The sequence below is a fragment of the Schistosoma mansoni genome, assembly GCF_000237925.1.
Source record: "Schistosoma mansoni, WGS project CABG00000000 data, supercontig 0126, strain Puerto Rico, whole genome shotgun sequence".
Classification (NCBI taxonomy): domain Eukaryota; kingdom Metazoa; phylum Platyhelminthes; class Trematoda; order Strigeidida; family Schistosomatidae; genus Schistosoma; species Schistosoma mansoni.
In genome coordinates, this window is record NW_017386035.1 from 183,838 (window position 1) to 199,138 (window position 15,301).

The following is a 15,301-nucleotide window of genomic DNA, read 5'->3' on the forward strand; positions in this document are numbered from 1 at the left end:
TATATATATATATATATAAAAAGTGACACAAGAAGTCTTACGTGATTAATGAACTTTACTAGTTTCACCAACTAAATTTCTCAATATTCTGCGCACAGTAAGTATGGTTTGTAGCTTAAAACGCAAAATTGTAACGTACTTGGTGAACTGTCTTGTCATTTTTCTTTACATCCACTAAATGCCTCAAGAATTAACAATGTATCCTCAGTTCACTTGAGTTCACTTTTAAGACTTGGTTCCGGAAACATTAGCACTTACACAGCAGATACTTTCAACATTTAAATATCCTACTACCTATCTTCGTTGTTTGTTAAGAAACATAGGCTATTAGAAAGTGGCCTGTCAAAAAATATAAGTTGTGTTGCTTTTTATTTTGACTTCGAAAAAGTAGGTAAGTAAAAAAGTAGGTAAGCCCCCAGATGCCCTAATACGGCCAACAGTGGGGAGAGTCCGCCCCCCCTCTCTCTCGAAATGCTTTCACATGGCCAGCAAATATATAGCCTCTGCCAGGGAAGTCATACTCACTGCCTTCTCGTGGCATTACTGTTGTTTACGAAATTGATTAATTCATTAATTCAAGTAGACAGTCGAATGTAACAAACAAAACATATGCACACTAATAAATCATACTTCATATATTTGGTGAAATCTATATGGTCATCTTTCTCAGCAGAACTGTAAATCTCCATTTTATGACATCCATGTATCTTACATTTTGACAAAGGAGAGGTGATTTAGTAGTTCGACTTTCAGTCTCAGGTTCGAACACCGATTTACCTACTTCTGTTCGAGCAACAGCGTGGTATCATTGACCCCCATACATAGTGTGGCATATACCGAAGTGCCTGATGAATGAGCTAATTATCATTCGTTTTGACAAGAGCTTCCTTACAACAATGTGATTCCAAACATTTGGATCTATATACATCCAAATATTTAGAAAGCTACTGCCCTCGACTATGTTCAGTAAACAATAATAACTATAGTACCTAAACCTTTGTGTCTTTCATATTTAAAAAGTGAGCTGTTAACAACTGTTTTATAAAGAAATTTTGATCACATTACGTTGCTCGAAAAAAACTGAACTAACAGAGCTTATAACCATCATTAGAAGGCTGCATATTATTCAAAAGATGTATAATCACATCAAAAGTCTCAGTTGTAAAAATATGACGAAAGAAAAATTGAGATTTATAAGTAGCTAACCGACAGAAAGGACGAGTGATTAGATACCTATAATAGTGAGAAAAAAAGCGGATACAGAGGATATAGTCGCTAATTTTTAACACTGACAATATATAAGCTAATTATAACATAGGTAACTAGTACATCCCGTGATGGGATAACGAGGCAATACAGAAATATTAGAACTTGTATATATATATATATATATTTATATATATCCAACCTTTACATTTACTCATAAACCCGTCTGCAATGCAAAACCATACATAATAAGCTTTGTAAAATAAATTTATACGCTAAGAGATAAAATCAAATTATTTGATCGATTCTTAAAACGTTTATGACACTAACCTCTAGTTTCATCTTTAAGTCGCTGGACAGTTACCATTAGATCCTCCTTTTCATCTAACTCATTCTCCAAAAATGCATTTCTCTCAATAGCCTGTAAAACCAAGCATGTATGAAGAGCACCTTTTTTACCTGGTTTAAGCGGGATTCAAAATCTTCTAATGTTACAACTGCCGCTCTGTAAAGAGTTATTGGAGCGTCAAACTTATAAAATACCTTTTAGAACGTTCTAAATCGTCATTTAACTGTTCCAGCTCCCGGATATATCTGTGCATTTTCTCTCGTTCTAACTTCGACTTCTCTAATTCATCTTGAAGTCTAGTTATTTCGTGATTAACACATTCTTGACTATTTTCCGCCTTATGCTACAAATAGCAAGAACCGAAAATATTATTTTTTATCCAGAACAGCTGTCTCAAAATATCACTGTGTTTACACTTACACGGTAGGTATCTTTTTCAACAGTTAGCTTTTCGCACAATACAACTAGCTCTGAATTACGCTTTTCTAATTGTTCCAATTGAGTCTCAAGCTCTAGTTCCAGTTCTCGTGAGCTAATCTGGAAGTCCTCCAGCTCTTCTCGTGCTTCTTCCATACTATTAATCATCGTAAGAATACAAACACTGTAATAGGAAGCTTACCCGCTACGGTACTCTTCAGCCTTTTGTCGCCAATATTTGGCTTCATTGCCAGGATCATCAAAAACAGGGTTCTCCATAAGGACACGTTATCTAAAGAGAAATAAAAATACAAGTTGAGGCATTGGTAAGGTTTATCATTATTCTTAGAAAAAACACGAATATCTGCAACATCAAAAACTCGTAGTAAAGAATAACAAGCCACTAGTGTTCTAGCAAAAGAATGAAGGGCGTAAAACTGGCAAGTATTTGTGCAAATACAGTCTAGGTAGAAATTTCTCATGCCTATAAACTATTGACTTTCCCAACTCATTAATTCGCCAAAGAAAACCTTCTTAACGTAGTGGGGCATTGTACTCCAAAGTTTTTAGTGGCTTTATGTATACTGCAACTCGATAAGGTCAATGGTGAATTTTCGCATAGCCATTACCAGTGCGTTAGTGAACCCCTTTAGATATAAAACAAAACTGAAAACATATCAACTGTAGCGTGAATAAGTTCAAAAGCACTGAGTAGTTTCGAAAATAACTGGATTTTCACCAAAATTTGCCTGTCATTGACAAATATTATCCTCAAGAGGACTGAGATAAAGAAGTACTCAATACAGTACTACATTCTGTAACAAGCCTAAACCTGGTGGCACTACATCTTACGGACGAAACAACCAAACGGCACATTTGGCTTGTGAGCGAAATTTACGGACTCATACTGCTACAGAGTGTTTCTGCATTATAGTTTGTGTTAATTTGAAATTAAAACCTTGACCCAAAACCCTTAATTTTTACCCTAAATAACCAACCCTCATTATAACTGTGGTCCTATTGGACCTCTTTGTGTTCTTTTAAGGGTTTAAGAGGACAAACGTCCAGCGTCCACTAGAAATAGCGCGTATGTCATTATATAATCCATCGATAGCTAGAGTTAACGGTAAGATATATTAAATCCCTTTACAACATAGAATCACATCACATTGTGCAACGTCGTCTTCCTTGTAAGAAGCTCTTTTTACTGACTGGAAACCTCTAGGATAATCTTTATGACTGTTTAAAGGTTATTCCTCCCCCAATCACAATGAAAGTAGGTGACTTAAACCAAAAGAAAACTAAATTGCACTCACTAATTTACAAAACGCGCGCCTTGGAGAAGGATTGAAAACCGCGCAATCATTGCAAAGTCCGTAGTTCATGAAAGGCTAGATGAAATTATCAGAAATAAATAATTCATATGAACTCCAGAATTATCCTGTTATGGGAAAATTATTTAGGTTTTAAATAGTAGACTCAGACTTAAATCGGTGTTTTAGAGTAGGAATGCTGGAGGGCACGTCATCTCGTCTTTTCTCGAAAGCACAGACGACACTCCAATCACAAGTGTGTAAAAAAATCTGAAGACAAAGATGAATTTATTCGTTTGCTTTCGAATACACTTGCTATGCTTTCCGAGTTTCCGAATATACTTAGAAATGTATCTGACATAAATCAGAAACAAAATCATCAGGCCTAACAGAAAATACGTCTCGTGAATTTCACAGTTAGTCCCTATTGAGCTGCCAAAGTGACACATTTTGATAAACTTACTGGGTTGTGCCGAAAATCCATAGAATGACGTTTATTAATTTATTTCGCTTGTCTCTGTGACTGTTAACATTGGTTTATTATCATCCTCTTTTTGATGGGCAGTGTTGCAAGGTAAGAAGACTAACTAGGTGTTGAAAAATTTATCTTTTGTCACAATAAACTGTAAAAAACTTTAAGAGACCATGTGCTATAGACACAGCCTGTTCGTAAGAATAGTTGACTCGCGACTGCAATAAACTATGTCATTTGTATCTGTCCTTCTTTCGCTGTGGACGGATAAATAGTTATAATGGGACATGTACAGTGACCGTGTATAACCCATTCGTTACAACATACTTAACGCTAGTAACAGATACTAAACATATTGTGAACCAGCTCAGCATGACTTCAGAGCTGAACAACATAAATGATCACACATTACCAGCCTATGATGCTCTTTCCCATACTACTATTCACCAGATCAAGTAGCATTCAAGAGTTCACGACACTTGGAAGTTCGATGATTATAGATATATACAGAAATTAACAGATCAATATAATTATCAAACTCCACTAAGTACTGTTTCCCAAGAGAATGTCGAGAGGACTACTACTCGAATTAAACTTTTTTGAATCCACCTTACCTAAGGTCAGTCATTCCTGAGGTATTTTTGGCCCAACACAAACCTTGTATGCCCAATCCCGTGAACGGATTTTCTGAAGTAAATTTAGGTTACATTTGCAATTTTCTCCCTGATACAGTACCACTCATGCCAGAGAAGCACCGCATCTGGACGGTAATCGAAGTGATATGTTTGATTTTCGCCTGAAAGTTCGCTCTCTCTAACTTAAAGATATCATGGGTACTTAGTGCTTGATAAAGGTGTTTCCGTACATGGCATTTAATACAAACATGTCCAATGACAATAATCATATACGTATTTTGTCATACGATATCTACTTGACCATGTGACTATCAAATGCATGAATTCGGTTCTATTGATTAACTTGTACCGAATAGCCTTACCAATTCTTATGCCTTGTATGTCAAACTTTTTAAAAGCCTTTTGTTTGGTCGACTATGTACCTCTTTACCTAATAATCATATTCCATTGTCATTACTGATGTTTATATACTTTAAACACGTTAATTAGCTGACACCTAGGACAGCTTGACTAAAATTGAAAGCACTGCAGATTAGATCAGACTAATTCAGTCCTGGATTCTTTTTACAGCAATAAAATTTCTGAAAATCCTTTCCTACTTTTATTTCCATTTTAGTGCGATTACTAACAACTCCAAGTCAAATGAATTTCCGTCAAAGTATTATCTAGAGTAACTCCTTTATCCAAAGAACTTTTTTAGCATCTGTACCCTCACAGTTAGGACACATCTTCTGTTTGTTATACCTTTTAAATTAACACTTCGCGGTTCGCATTTTGCCATATACCAAACTTGTTGACTTTCCCATTTATCGCCGCGTGCTTACCGCTAATCTAACAGCTGGGAATTTCGAAAAGCCGGGTAAAACTGGACATATGGGGTTGTGCTAGCAGTGCTGCTCGGATAAAACGACTATTGGGTGCTGTTGCAATGGCGAACACAACTAAAAATTATATTGATAAGCCCAGATCTGTTGTCATCGTCCAGGATGAATCTAAGGATGTTTGTCCTGTCAACACACACATCGATATGCAGTCATCTCAAGTAGGATTAAAAAAGATTGTGCCATACAAATCGAGGGAATAAAGACAGACCACAAGAACGTCTTTCAGTAATAAGAGACCAAGAAAGCAGATAAAAAAGATGATTTCTTCGGTACATCTCCCCCTAAATATCAGCAGTCAGTAAACTCCTGGGAAACCCAATCGTAAAACTAAGTATATTCTAGCAGGAAATATAAAAAACCACATGACATGACCATCAATATTGTCCAAAATTTTTCGGGCTATCATATTGGGTGTGACCCGAAGTTGAATGCAACTCCATTGAAAACCGATTATTTGGGAAAACTTCCGAGTAAGAAATGTTCTATAATCACTAGAGAACAGTCAAATCCCTAATCGTAGTTATCAAATCGAAGACTGGTCAGAGTCAAAAGTCACCTTTAGTAAGTCTACGCCGGTAATAATGAACTTAACTATGCTACCGGAGTAAGTGATCTAAACCAATATTGTGGACTTGCCATGATAAGACTACCTGATCTCTAGAATCTTAAGTCGAAGCTAAATCACCGTCTATGCTGACTCGTCATATCATAACATTCAGTAGTTTTTCTTTCAAGAACAATCTCAGAAAACATTAAAGTTGGTGATAGAATAGTAAATTTATTTTTAAAAGCAAGAGAATGCAAAGAGTGATTATAATCGAAAGGCTGACCCAAGCCATCTTAATTTCCCGACCACTTGCCGATCTTCTCCATGTATTCAACAGCTAATAATATTCTACCCGATTATTATATGTCCAGCAATAACGACCTTGTACTTAGGAATCAATATCTCTGAAATCTTCCGCTACATTAAGGAGAGCTCTGAGACAATAATTAACTTCGAACATGACGTTCGGTTCATAAGAATGTCTAATTAGCCAAGTAGTGCTTCATCATGATAAGGATTTATAGACTAGGTGTCAAACTGGGCTACTAACGAGGTTTAGTACAGCAAAATGTGTTTGCTCCAAGGGATCAGGGGCCTTCATCCAGAAAAGATTTTCGCCAGTGAACTGTTTGGAAAAGATGGAAGCTAAAAAAGAACTGAAACTATGATCAAATGCTTGTAAAGAGGACGTTGGAAATGCATATTTTTAGGTGTTGAGGCCTTAATAATGCCAAAGACACCTAAGGTACAGCACAAAACCACCAAAATAATCTTAGGTCTGTTAGATGAATTTCTGGCACTTAATGAACAAGCATTGAAGCTTGATGTACAGAGAGGCTCTACTAAATCGGATGCAATTGCCATAACAGAAGCCTGGCTAGTCCAGCTTTTAGACAATGGGCAACTTGATTTCAAAAATTCCTCATTAGTGAGAGCTGACAGAAATCAGAGACGTAAACGGAGAGCGACTTTATTCATTAAAAAAACTAATCTTTCAGAAAATATATTTCAGGGGACTCAATTGTGAAAATTAGTCGGTTTGCGCCTAAAATGAAAGACACAGGAGTCGCTTACTGGTTTGGTATACTGTAGTTCGACTCATGAGGTGACTGAGGTTTTTTTTAAGAGGATTGAACACTCGGTCAATGTCCAATCTTCACACATAATATATATATTCTGAAAATAATAATTACCGAATTCACGCAAGTTGACAGGCATGATCAGTTTGATATAAATAGTAACATTAGACGTAGAGAACAAACATGTGATATAAGATTGTTCTAAGTTTGCTAGTTCAGTAATCGCTTAAGTAGTACATTTATGACATGTAATACGGCAATCCAATACATCAGCAAGGAGCTTTTAATTTTCTTTTTCTGAAGTGGATAGCCTGTTGGTTTCTGAACGGTGTTATTTAAGGTTATTTTCCGTGCCAGAGCGAATTATTGATAATTATCTACAACTAGAGAAAGTAAAATGAAAACAGACAGCCCGGAACAACAAAACAATGATTACCAAACTATGTCGATCGGGTTTACCACTGTTGATGTTAGATATTATTCAAATAATTTGAAGTTGCTAGGGACAGTGTTAACATAAAGTGTTGGCAGATAAGTGGTTTAACTTATGGAATCCACTAATAAGAATGGCTAAACATTTGAAGTTCCTATAATCTCATTTGTGGAGTAAGATACACTTACAGACTTTAATGCACCTTCAGTGGATTTTAAAAATTTAAGGACCAAGTTGTCGAAAAATCTTTGCCAACCAAAAGTGGTTGAAGTGATTATCACGTATGCCTAGATGCTATGCATAAGAAGTCAACTAGTTACGGAGTGAGTCATCTTCAGTGGACTTCATAAACCTCGGTTGTACGTTAACCTTCAGTAAAAGTGACCAAGCAGCCCTAGTCTTTCATTTTCAGACCATTGCGAACAATGATGTGTCAACTTGAGCTAAATTGAATGGTCGGGGATGAAATACATGATAAACCAAACACAGGATCCAAAGCAGATTGCCTGGTTGGACTACAATTCTACACAGAAACTAATTGAGAGGTTTCTAAGAATTTGTATATAATCATCAGAACATCATATTTTTCATATTACATTCAATGCAATCTGAGAACCTCACGCACTATTGTTCAGTAAGTAGGTCCCTACACTCTCCGTAGTAGGAGGTAAAAGTATGGAAGATATAGATTCCTGGGTATGAATGACACAAAATCTCACTACTGAAAAGCCCGAATATTTTTCCCCTCTACGCAAGTATATAAAGGAGGGAGGGTGGAGTTACTGACCGGCAAGCATTGATGGTGAGGGCGATGACTTCAATCCACTCGTGTTTATGGGGCAGAACATTTTGTCTGCATCAGGCTCTTTATGGATGAGAACAAATCAATCAATCTGTGATATTGAGGTTGTTCTCCTACACTCACCATTCAAACTCATGTCTCTAATTTTTATGCTGAATCAACTATTCTACTAAGACAACCTATAACATGCTAACTCGGACTTTTACATGAGAACTGTGTGGTAGGCATCGGATGGTGAAAAGAAACAGACTGTAAAGGATGTGGTTGTTAGTTTACTTAACACCCTACTCTCTATATGCACTCCCTGTTCTAATAAACAGTCTTCTTCATTCCAACCTTGACTTCCATGCCCTCATTCGAACCTACTCACCTTGACAAATATCCCAACTCATTGTTCTTTATTACTGCATTCTCTCACCTGGAGCCCCTGATCACATTTCACTCTAGCAACATGAGCTAGTATCAATTTGATCTACTAATTTATCATACTTCCGTCTGTTCCACTACCAAATGTTAAGCATTGGTTATCTTTCATATCCGAATGCCTTGTTGTTCCTCGATTTCTTATTTTTCTCCTCAGAATCTTGCTCTGAGGGTGAAGCTATGTAACTTCTGACATCTGGAACAAGCTCAACATATGCGCTTTCCCAAGGTCATAGTTCGCACCAGAAGCTTCACAAGTCTACTTTATAACAACTATAAACTTAAAAGGCTGCATTACATAAATACTTAGCACGACCAAAATACTAATACAATTTTTGTCCAGATTGGATCTGGTATGTAACGTGGACGCGATGCCACTTTGGAAAATATTTTGAAGAATACACATTATATGTGAATGAATGAACTGCTACCAACTTTTATAGATTATATTTACTAAACAATCCTGCTTGGGATGCATACTGTGAACCAGTATATGTTGTGACTTGTAGATCATGTCTGTGAAAATGGCGTGTACCTGCCCTTGCAGAAATATATTATTAATATTATAAGAATACGTAAAGAAAAGCTTGTTAATAAGCAAGTAGAATTTCTATAACGCGCATATTCGTACACAGACTGAAGGATTAACAAGAGGAGTCCCAGTATATTTTGTAGTACAGTGTCACCAGTAGAGGACAACTTTGGCAGAGCTCAGGTATTTTTAGCCTACTTCAGCAATGAATATCGTGCAGAAAAGCATGTAGAATTGTGGTCCAGTCCTATATTGGTACATTTATCTTTGCTACTACAAAGATAGACCTAGCCCCTAAATTGCAGATTTGTCATGACGTGACTACCCAATCTATAAGACTTTATGTGGAAGTCACATCACAGTATATAATGACTCCTCCTATCGTGACAATCAGCAATGTGAAGTTTAAAACTTCTGAAAAACACATTTGGGCTAAGAAGAGAGTGATATATTGGATAAAAAAATGCAAGGGGTTACATAGACTGATCACGCCTTCATAACTAACTGTAAGAACGCTAAAGTAAGTCTTCTTTTCAAAAGAGGCACGTAATGTAGGCCTTAAAACTGTCGCCCCTTAAGCTTAAACGGTATGGTCGTTGAGATTCCAGAAGAAGTCACCAAGAAGAATGTATTCAACGATCAGGGCGTAAACGTGGTCCTTCATGAGGAGCAGTACGACTTAAGAACCTAATAGTAGCCCGTGTCGTGGGTGTTCTTTGAAGGGTCAAAAGGTTCTTGTAACGTAACACTCTACTGATTTCGGTATGACCCTTGGCAGAGTTCTACAAAATACACTGCCATCCAAAGTAGGTGATATGGAGGTCGGAGATTAACTACTTATGTGAATAAAGGATTCCCCAGCTGGGCATCAACAAAGGGTATGAATTGACTCCAAGTTTCTGGCTGAAAATCTGAGCTTATTGGAGTACCCGACGGTACAGTGTTGAGACCATTGATATTCGTGTTGTTTATGAATGATCCTCCTAGTCTCTTCTCATCACCGGTTTTGTTATATGTTGACTATATCAGGATATGAAGAGTGTTAAAAAATGAAGGTGATCGTCCAAAGCCTGAAAATTAACAGTACGGTTTAGGATTCAGTAGTTGCCGACAAATGCTTTGAAGTTAATTATAATCTATACTTGCCACCAACATACAAGTACTTATACGGTGAATAACATCAAGCTGTTTTTTGTTCAAACATAAACTGACCTAGGAGTCGCCGTTAACCAAGACCTGAAAACGACTTCACACAGCCGTGCAATGGTTGCTAAAAACTTCGGAAACATCTGTCAATATGTAGAGCCTTTAGAGTATGTACATGTCAATAAATTGTGGGTGTGTCTGATTTCCGCTGTCTAATATACTTGCAACTATGAGTTCTAACTCGGACTTCTAGTCCTAATTCCCCATACCATTTTGTGACACTAGTGAGTGCAGTTTCTGAATGTCACTTCCTATGGCACAGAAGCTATCCTAATACTATATTAAAATCAGTCTCCGCCCATCATGACGAGGCTACGAGATAATCTAGTGGGAGTCGCGTTAGTTTTAATTTGGGGAACATGTTCACGAATGTTAGGACGTTCTGAATTTTAAAATACATGAACAATAAAATTGAAGAACACAAAATAGGTATAAAGATTAAGGCAAAGAACAGACTCGCAGAACGTTCTACCAGGTATTCTTAGGTTCATAGAACCGAATGTCACTGGTTTTCATGACTCTCCTACCGAATGACCTCAGGGTTATCAATGAAACCGATGGTAGTAGATGGATCGGTTTCCTAAGCTATTCTAATAAACCCAAGCAAAATCTACAAAGCAACTTGAACACAAGAGGAAGTGAGCGAAAAGTGAATAAAATTCTTTACTCCAAAGCTAGTTAAGGGACGGACAGACAACAGTATTTACACAGTTACAGACGGCTTTTAGCTTCTGGAATCTTCTGGAACTTAGCGAAATATGATAATCGCATAGGTAGTTATCCCATCAAACTTGCTGCACGAGATCCTGAATTTTCTAGATATTACTGCGAGAGTTCTGTTCAATGTCGATTGAGTAACAAGCCTTTCAGGGTTTTCGAGCCTCCAGGGACTAACCGAGGGATATTTTTGGGACTCCTCCAACACCTTTCTCTGCTAAAATATATGACTTCTTTCTCATGTTTGCTTTAGGCCTGATGACTGGTCTGCGGCGGTGTCTCCTTCCTTCCTTCCCTCCTGAGTTACTTTCGTCATCATTCGAAGATTTTACTTTGTAATTGTCCGTACATATATATGCAGTACGGTAGGGGCCCAATGCCACTACAGATTCACTAAACCAACACTAGATTTCATAGTTCTTCTGTCTTTATGGATTTGGTTCATATGCCTTATCCATGTTCCGAGAGCTCATCGCACCTTGTACAAAACTCTGTCCATATTTTGAACTATTATCCATGGTCCTCATAGCTTGCAATGCTGGTGTGATTTAATGAATACTCTTCCTGCCAAGTCCAAACCGCAATCCGCCTTTTTCGGCAGTAGCATAGGCTTAAAATTAGTCAGTATATTTATCCCAAACATGGCGTCAGCTGGTGACTTTCCATCTGCCACAACAGGGTTAGCGGTGGTTCTGTGAAAGGTCTGTAGTTGGTGTCGAGTGGCGGTTGACTATGATCACGACTGCAGGAAAACTTCGTGCCAGTTGCTAGGTTAGATCCATCCGAAGGCCAAATATCAGAAGGCAGTTGAAAGTTGTATTGGGATGCATTTGTTGGCGATCTCGTTGGTTATCGAAATAATGCTGAGATCATGCCAAAGTCTACAAGCGAGACTACTGAGCGTACGAGAGTTCATACAAAGTCACAAACAACGAAAGAGTGTGTTTTTTGGTACACTTAAACAAATAGGCACAACACATGACATTGTTCTCAATCAGATTTTGTTATCAGCATTATTTTCACATCCGTTATTAATTTGTAATTTTCCGTTTCCGTTTGTATTCGTCACTATCTAATTATTTACATACTTCTTATTACGTAATGATTTTAAGATTTTTTGATGACCATTCTAAGTATATTTATCCACGTTTAACTTCCTCTTTCCAATGTTTAACGATTGATTAGACACAATTATATGAACGAACAATGTTCTTTTCAATAATTTCTCATCAGGTTCTACAATTATAAATGCAAATCAATAATCCACAAAAAAGTTGGCCGAGTTTAAAGCAGAGTACATCATTTAGGTCTGTAACATGGGAATTTTCCAGAGATTGATAGGACTTTTGTTATCGTAATTTAATATTCTTACTAATATCAGTACACCTGTCTTCTTACTATCAACTTGTCCTGTTAACTATTATGCTTGGTGATATATTCTATTTCATTGTGATTATTGACTCAAATTGCCTTGATTGGTCTAACATTTTCATATAAATATTCATGTATATTAGAGTAAAGCCTGATGACGATCTAATTGAAAACAATTGTTCGCTTACATGTGTTGTTCTAATTTTCACAGACAGGTACAGTAAAACAATCACCGCTACAGTTAGATATAATAATAATTGTTTCCATTATGCCAATCGCGTTCTCTTCATAAAAGTAGGTCACCACAGGTCGAAATTGTATTAGCTACTTGACTTGGCGTCCCTTCCTTTACGTAATGCTATTTTGAAGGTGTTTATGTAGCGTTTTCCTTGTCTGTTAGACTGGGGAATGTAGGGTGAAGAGCATAAGTGAGCTATTCCATTCACAACATAGAATTGCCCGAGTACGTCAAAAGCTAACTGAGAGCCTTCATCCGCCATTAAAGTTTATGGAACCTCGAAACAGTTTCTCCGACTATACACTCCAGCATAATATATGCTTCCGGCTTCTTTGTAAATACATACATGATAACTAGAAATATGTCTTGAGCTGGACCTACAAAATCTTCAGGGTCTAGTAGGCTTGTGCCGTGAGCATGGTTTACATTTCGAAGGGTTTTTAACGGCTTGAAGACAAGCTGAACAGTTATGACATTTGTCTTCGATATCTCTGTCCACTAAAGGCCAACAAGCGCAACTCCAAGCCAACGATTTCATCTTATTGATCCCAGGGTGACTACTGTGATATTGTTCGAGAACGTTTTGACGCAGCGATTCCGGGACAACCATTCGGCTGTTGAATATGGTACGTGAAACAACAACCATCAGTGAATCACGTCGATGAACTTATTACAACAGTTCTCTTTGAAAGCGGTGTTCTAGCCATCTAGTAAAGATATGCCTCCTAGCTCCCCTTAATGTGTCAGCTTGTCCAAAGGCTGTAGTGAACTGGTATTTGATCTTATAATCGTAGCCCAAAGTGTGGTTAACCATCGTTGCAGTCGGCTGGCCGTGTAACCATTATTTGCCTTTCTCGACCCAAATAAGACTAGTAATGGTTTAATATCTGTTGAAAGGGTGACTTGTTAACCAAGTATCATTTTGCGGAGCATTTTTACTGCAGAGATAATTGATATGGTACAATTGAGTAAAAGCCTGTTTTCTTAAAACTTGTCTTCAAGTGTGATGAAGTGCCTAGAACGATCGGTTTTGGAATAAAGACAATATTAAGGACTTAAGCTATAAATGAAAGACAAAATAAACGATTATTGTTTTTTAATAATCTGTGTCCATATGCCAGTTAAGAATTTTCAGATATAAAGTATGTACATTTGTTTTATTTTCAATGACTAGTACTGTTGTTGAAGAAAATATAGAATGTTCACTATTCTTGTATTTTTTTAAGACATATACAGGAGGAATTGTGTGAGAATACAACTGTTTATATGAAGCTTTTCTAACAATCTGAGGTTAAAAGGCAAAGATGACGGAAGCATTTGCCTTTATCGAATAAATTGCACAGTATTACAAATAGAAATTTTCATGCAATCTACCGAAATTCAGTCATCAATTTTAAATTTGTTCATTTTCTATGGAAAGTTTGTAAAAAATGTCTAAACTATGTAAGAGTTTATGACTTCTCGTTTTTTATGTTAATAAAGTACTGGGTCCAGATGACCACAAACTTTTCCAACAGGTTTGCTAAACACAATTCAAATATGATAAAACTTGTAAATACAGACAATTTGTTCAGGATGCACATATCCCAATAACGACTGACCAATTGTATATCTTAATATCCACAACGAGGAAATTAGAACCCTGGGTGAATTACGCCGTGGTGTTTGGAAAGTTAAGTAATGCATCCAAGTTTAACTATGAACATCAGTACTTGGATACAAGTAGGGCCAGTTCCAAATTAGGCAAAGCAAGTCTTGAATCCCACAGTAAGACAGTCGAAATATACTGTGAAGATTACTCTTATATGATATCCTCAATATCTGAATAACTGGCCATAGCTCATAAGCAGGTAATTTTGATGTACTTGACAATACAATTAGATGTGATCAACTAAGTGTAATTTGATGTCATATGAAACCTTCACTAACCAATCCGTGAATAATTAATTAAGATGTGTTTTATAATTAAATAGGATAAAGTTCTCTATTAATCATATATTGTACTGAATAAAAAACTATTTATCATATGACAACACTATCATAGGACTAACAATCAATTGATAATGGTTCATTCAGTTATACGATTCATTTGATAAAATTTAATTGTTTCTGTTATTTATCTTTTATAGCTAACTACTAAACTCTCAATTTTAAAGACCTGGATTTGTTAACTATACATATATTATTGGATAATATGCAAAATGTAGTATCAATCAGCATAAATCAACGATTGTTTTTACAAAGCGTAACAGAATTACATTAGTGGAAATATTTTGTGCCTACGCTAACTCACGTTAATTTAACTGATATCTAATTAGATTAATTAACAACTTAACACTTGCATCACGGCAAACCTATCACATTACTTTTTGCTGTGGTTGCAGATGACTAGAATTACTCTGTAATAGCACTGGAAATGACTTTCTGCATAATATTAATACACCAACAGAATGTTATGGTCTCCCTGATAAAAACTCATAGTTCCCCAATGTTGTCTTTTATGGTTGTAATCCTCTTAAAACAACTAATGAATCACATCATTCCAAAGAATTTGACCTAATATCTCTGCTTATTACCTGTAATACTGTTTTTTTTGTACCAACCCGGTAATGTCTGTAAATTGATATGCACTTAATAATTATGTCAGGAATATAATAACTTCTATTTTGTATAGAAT

At 36.5% G+C, this 15,301-nt stretch overlaps 1 protein-coding gene across 1 annotated transcript; it reads left to right on the forward strand.

The window, feature by feature from the left end:
* Nucleotides 1-1,538: 1,538 nt before the first annotated feature.
* On the forward strand, nucleotides 1,539-4,557 carry Smp_210050 (subfamily M23B non-peptidase homologue (M23 family); the record flags this gene model as incomplete). The annotated part of the gene is made up of 5 exons (XM_018789986.1): nucleotides 1,539-1,627; nucleotides 1,666-1,711; nucleotides 1,750-1,839; nucleotides 1,983-2,045; nucleotides 4,375-4,557. Coding segments are annotated over 5 exons (471 nt in total), but the record flags the coding sequence as incomplete, so codon positions are not given.
* Between the last annotated feature and the right edge of the window lie 10,744 nt (nucleotides 4,558-15,301).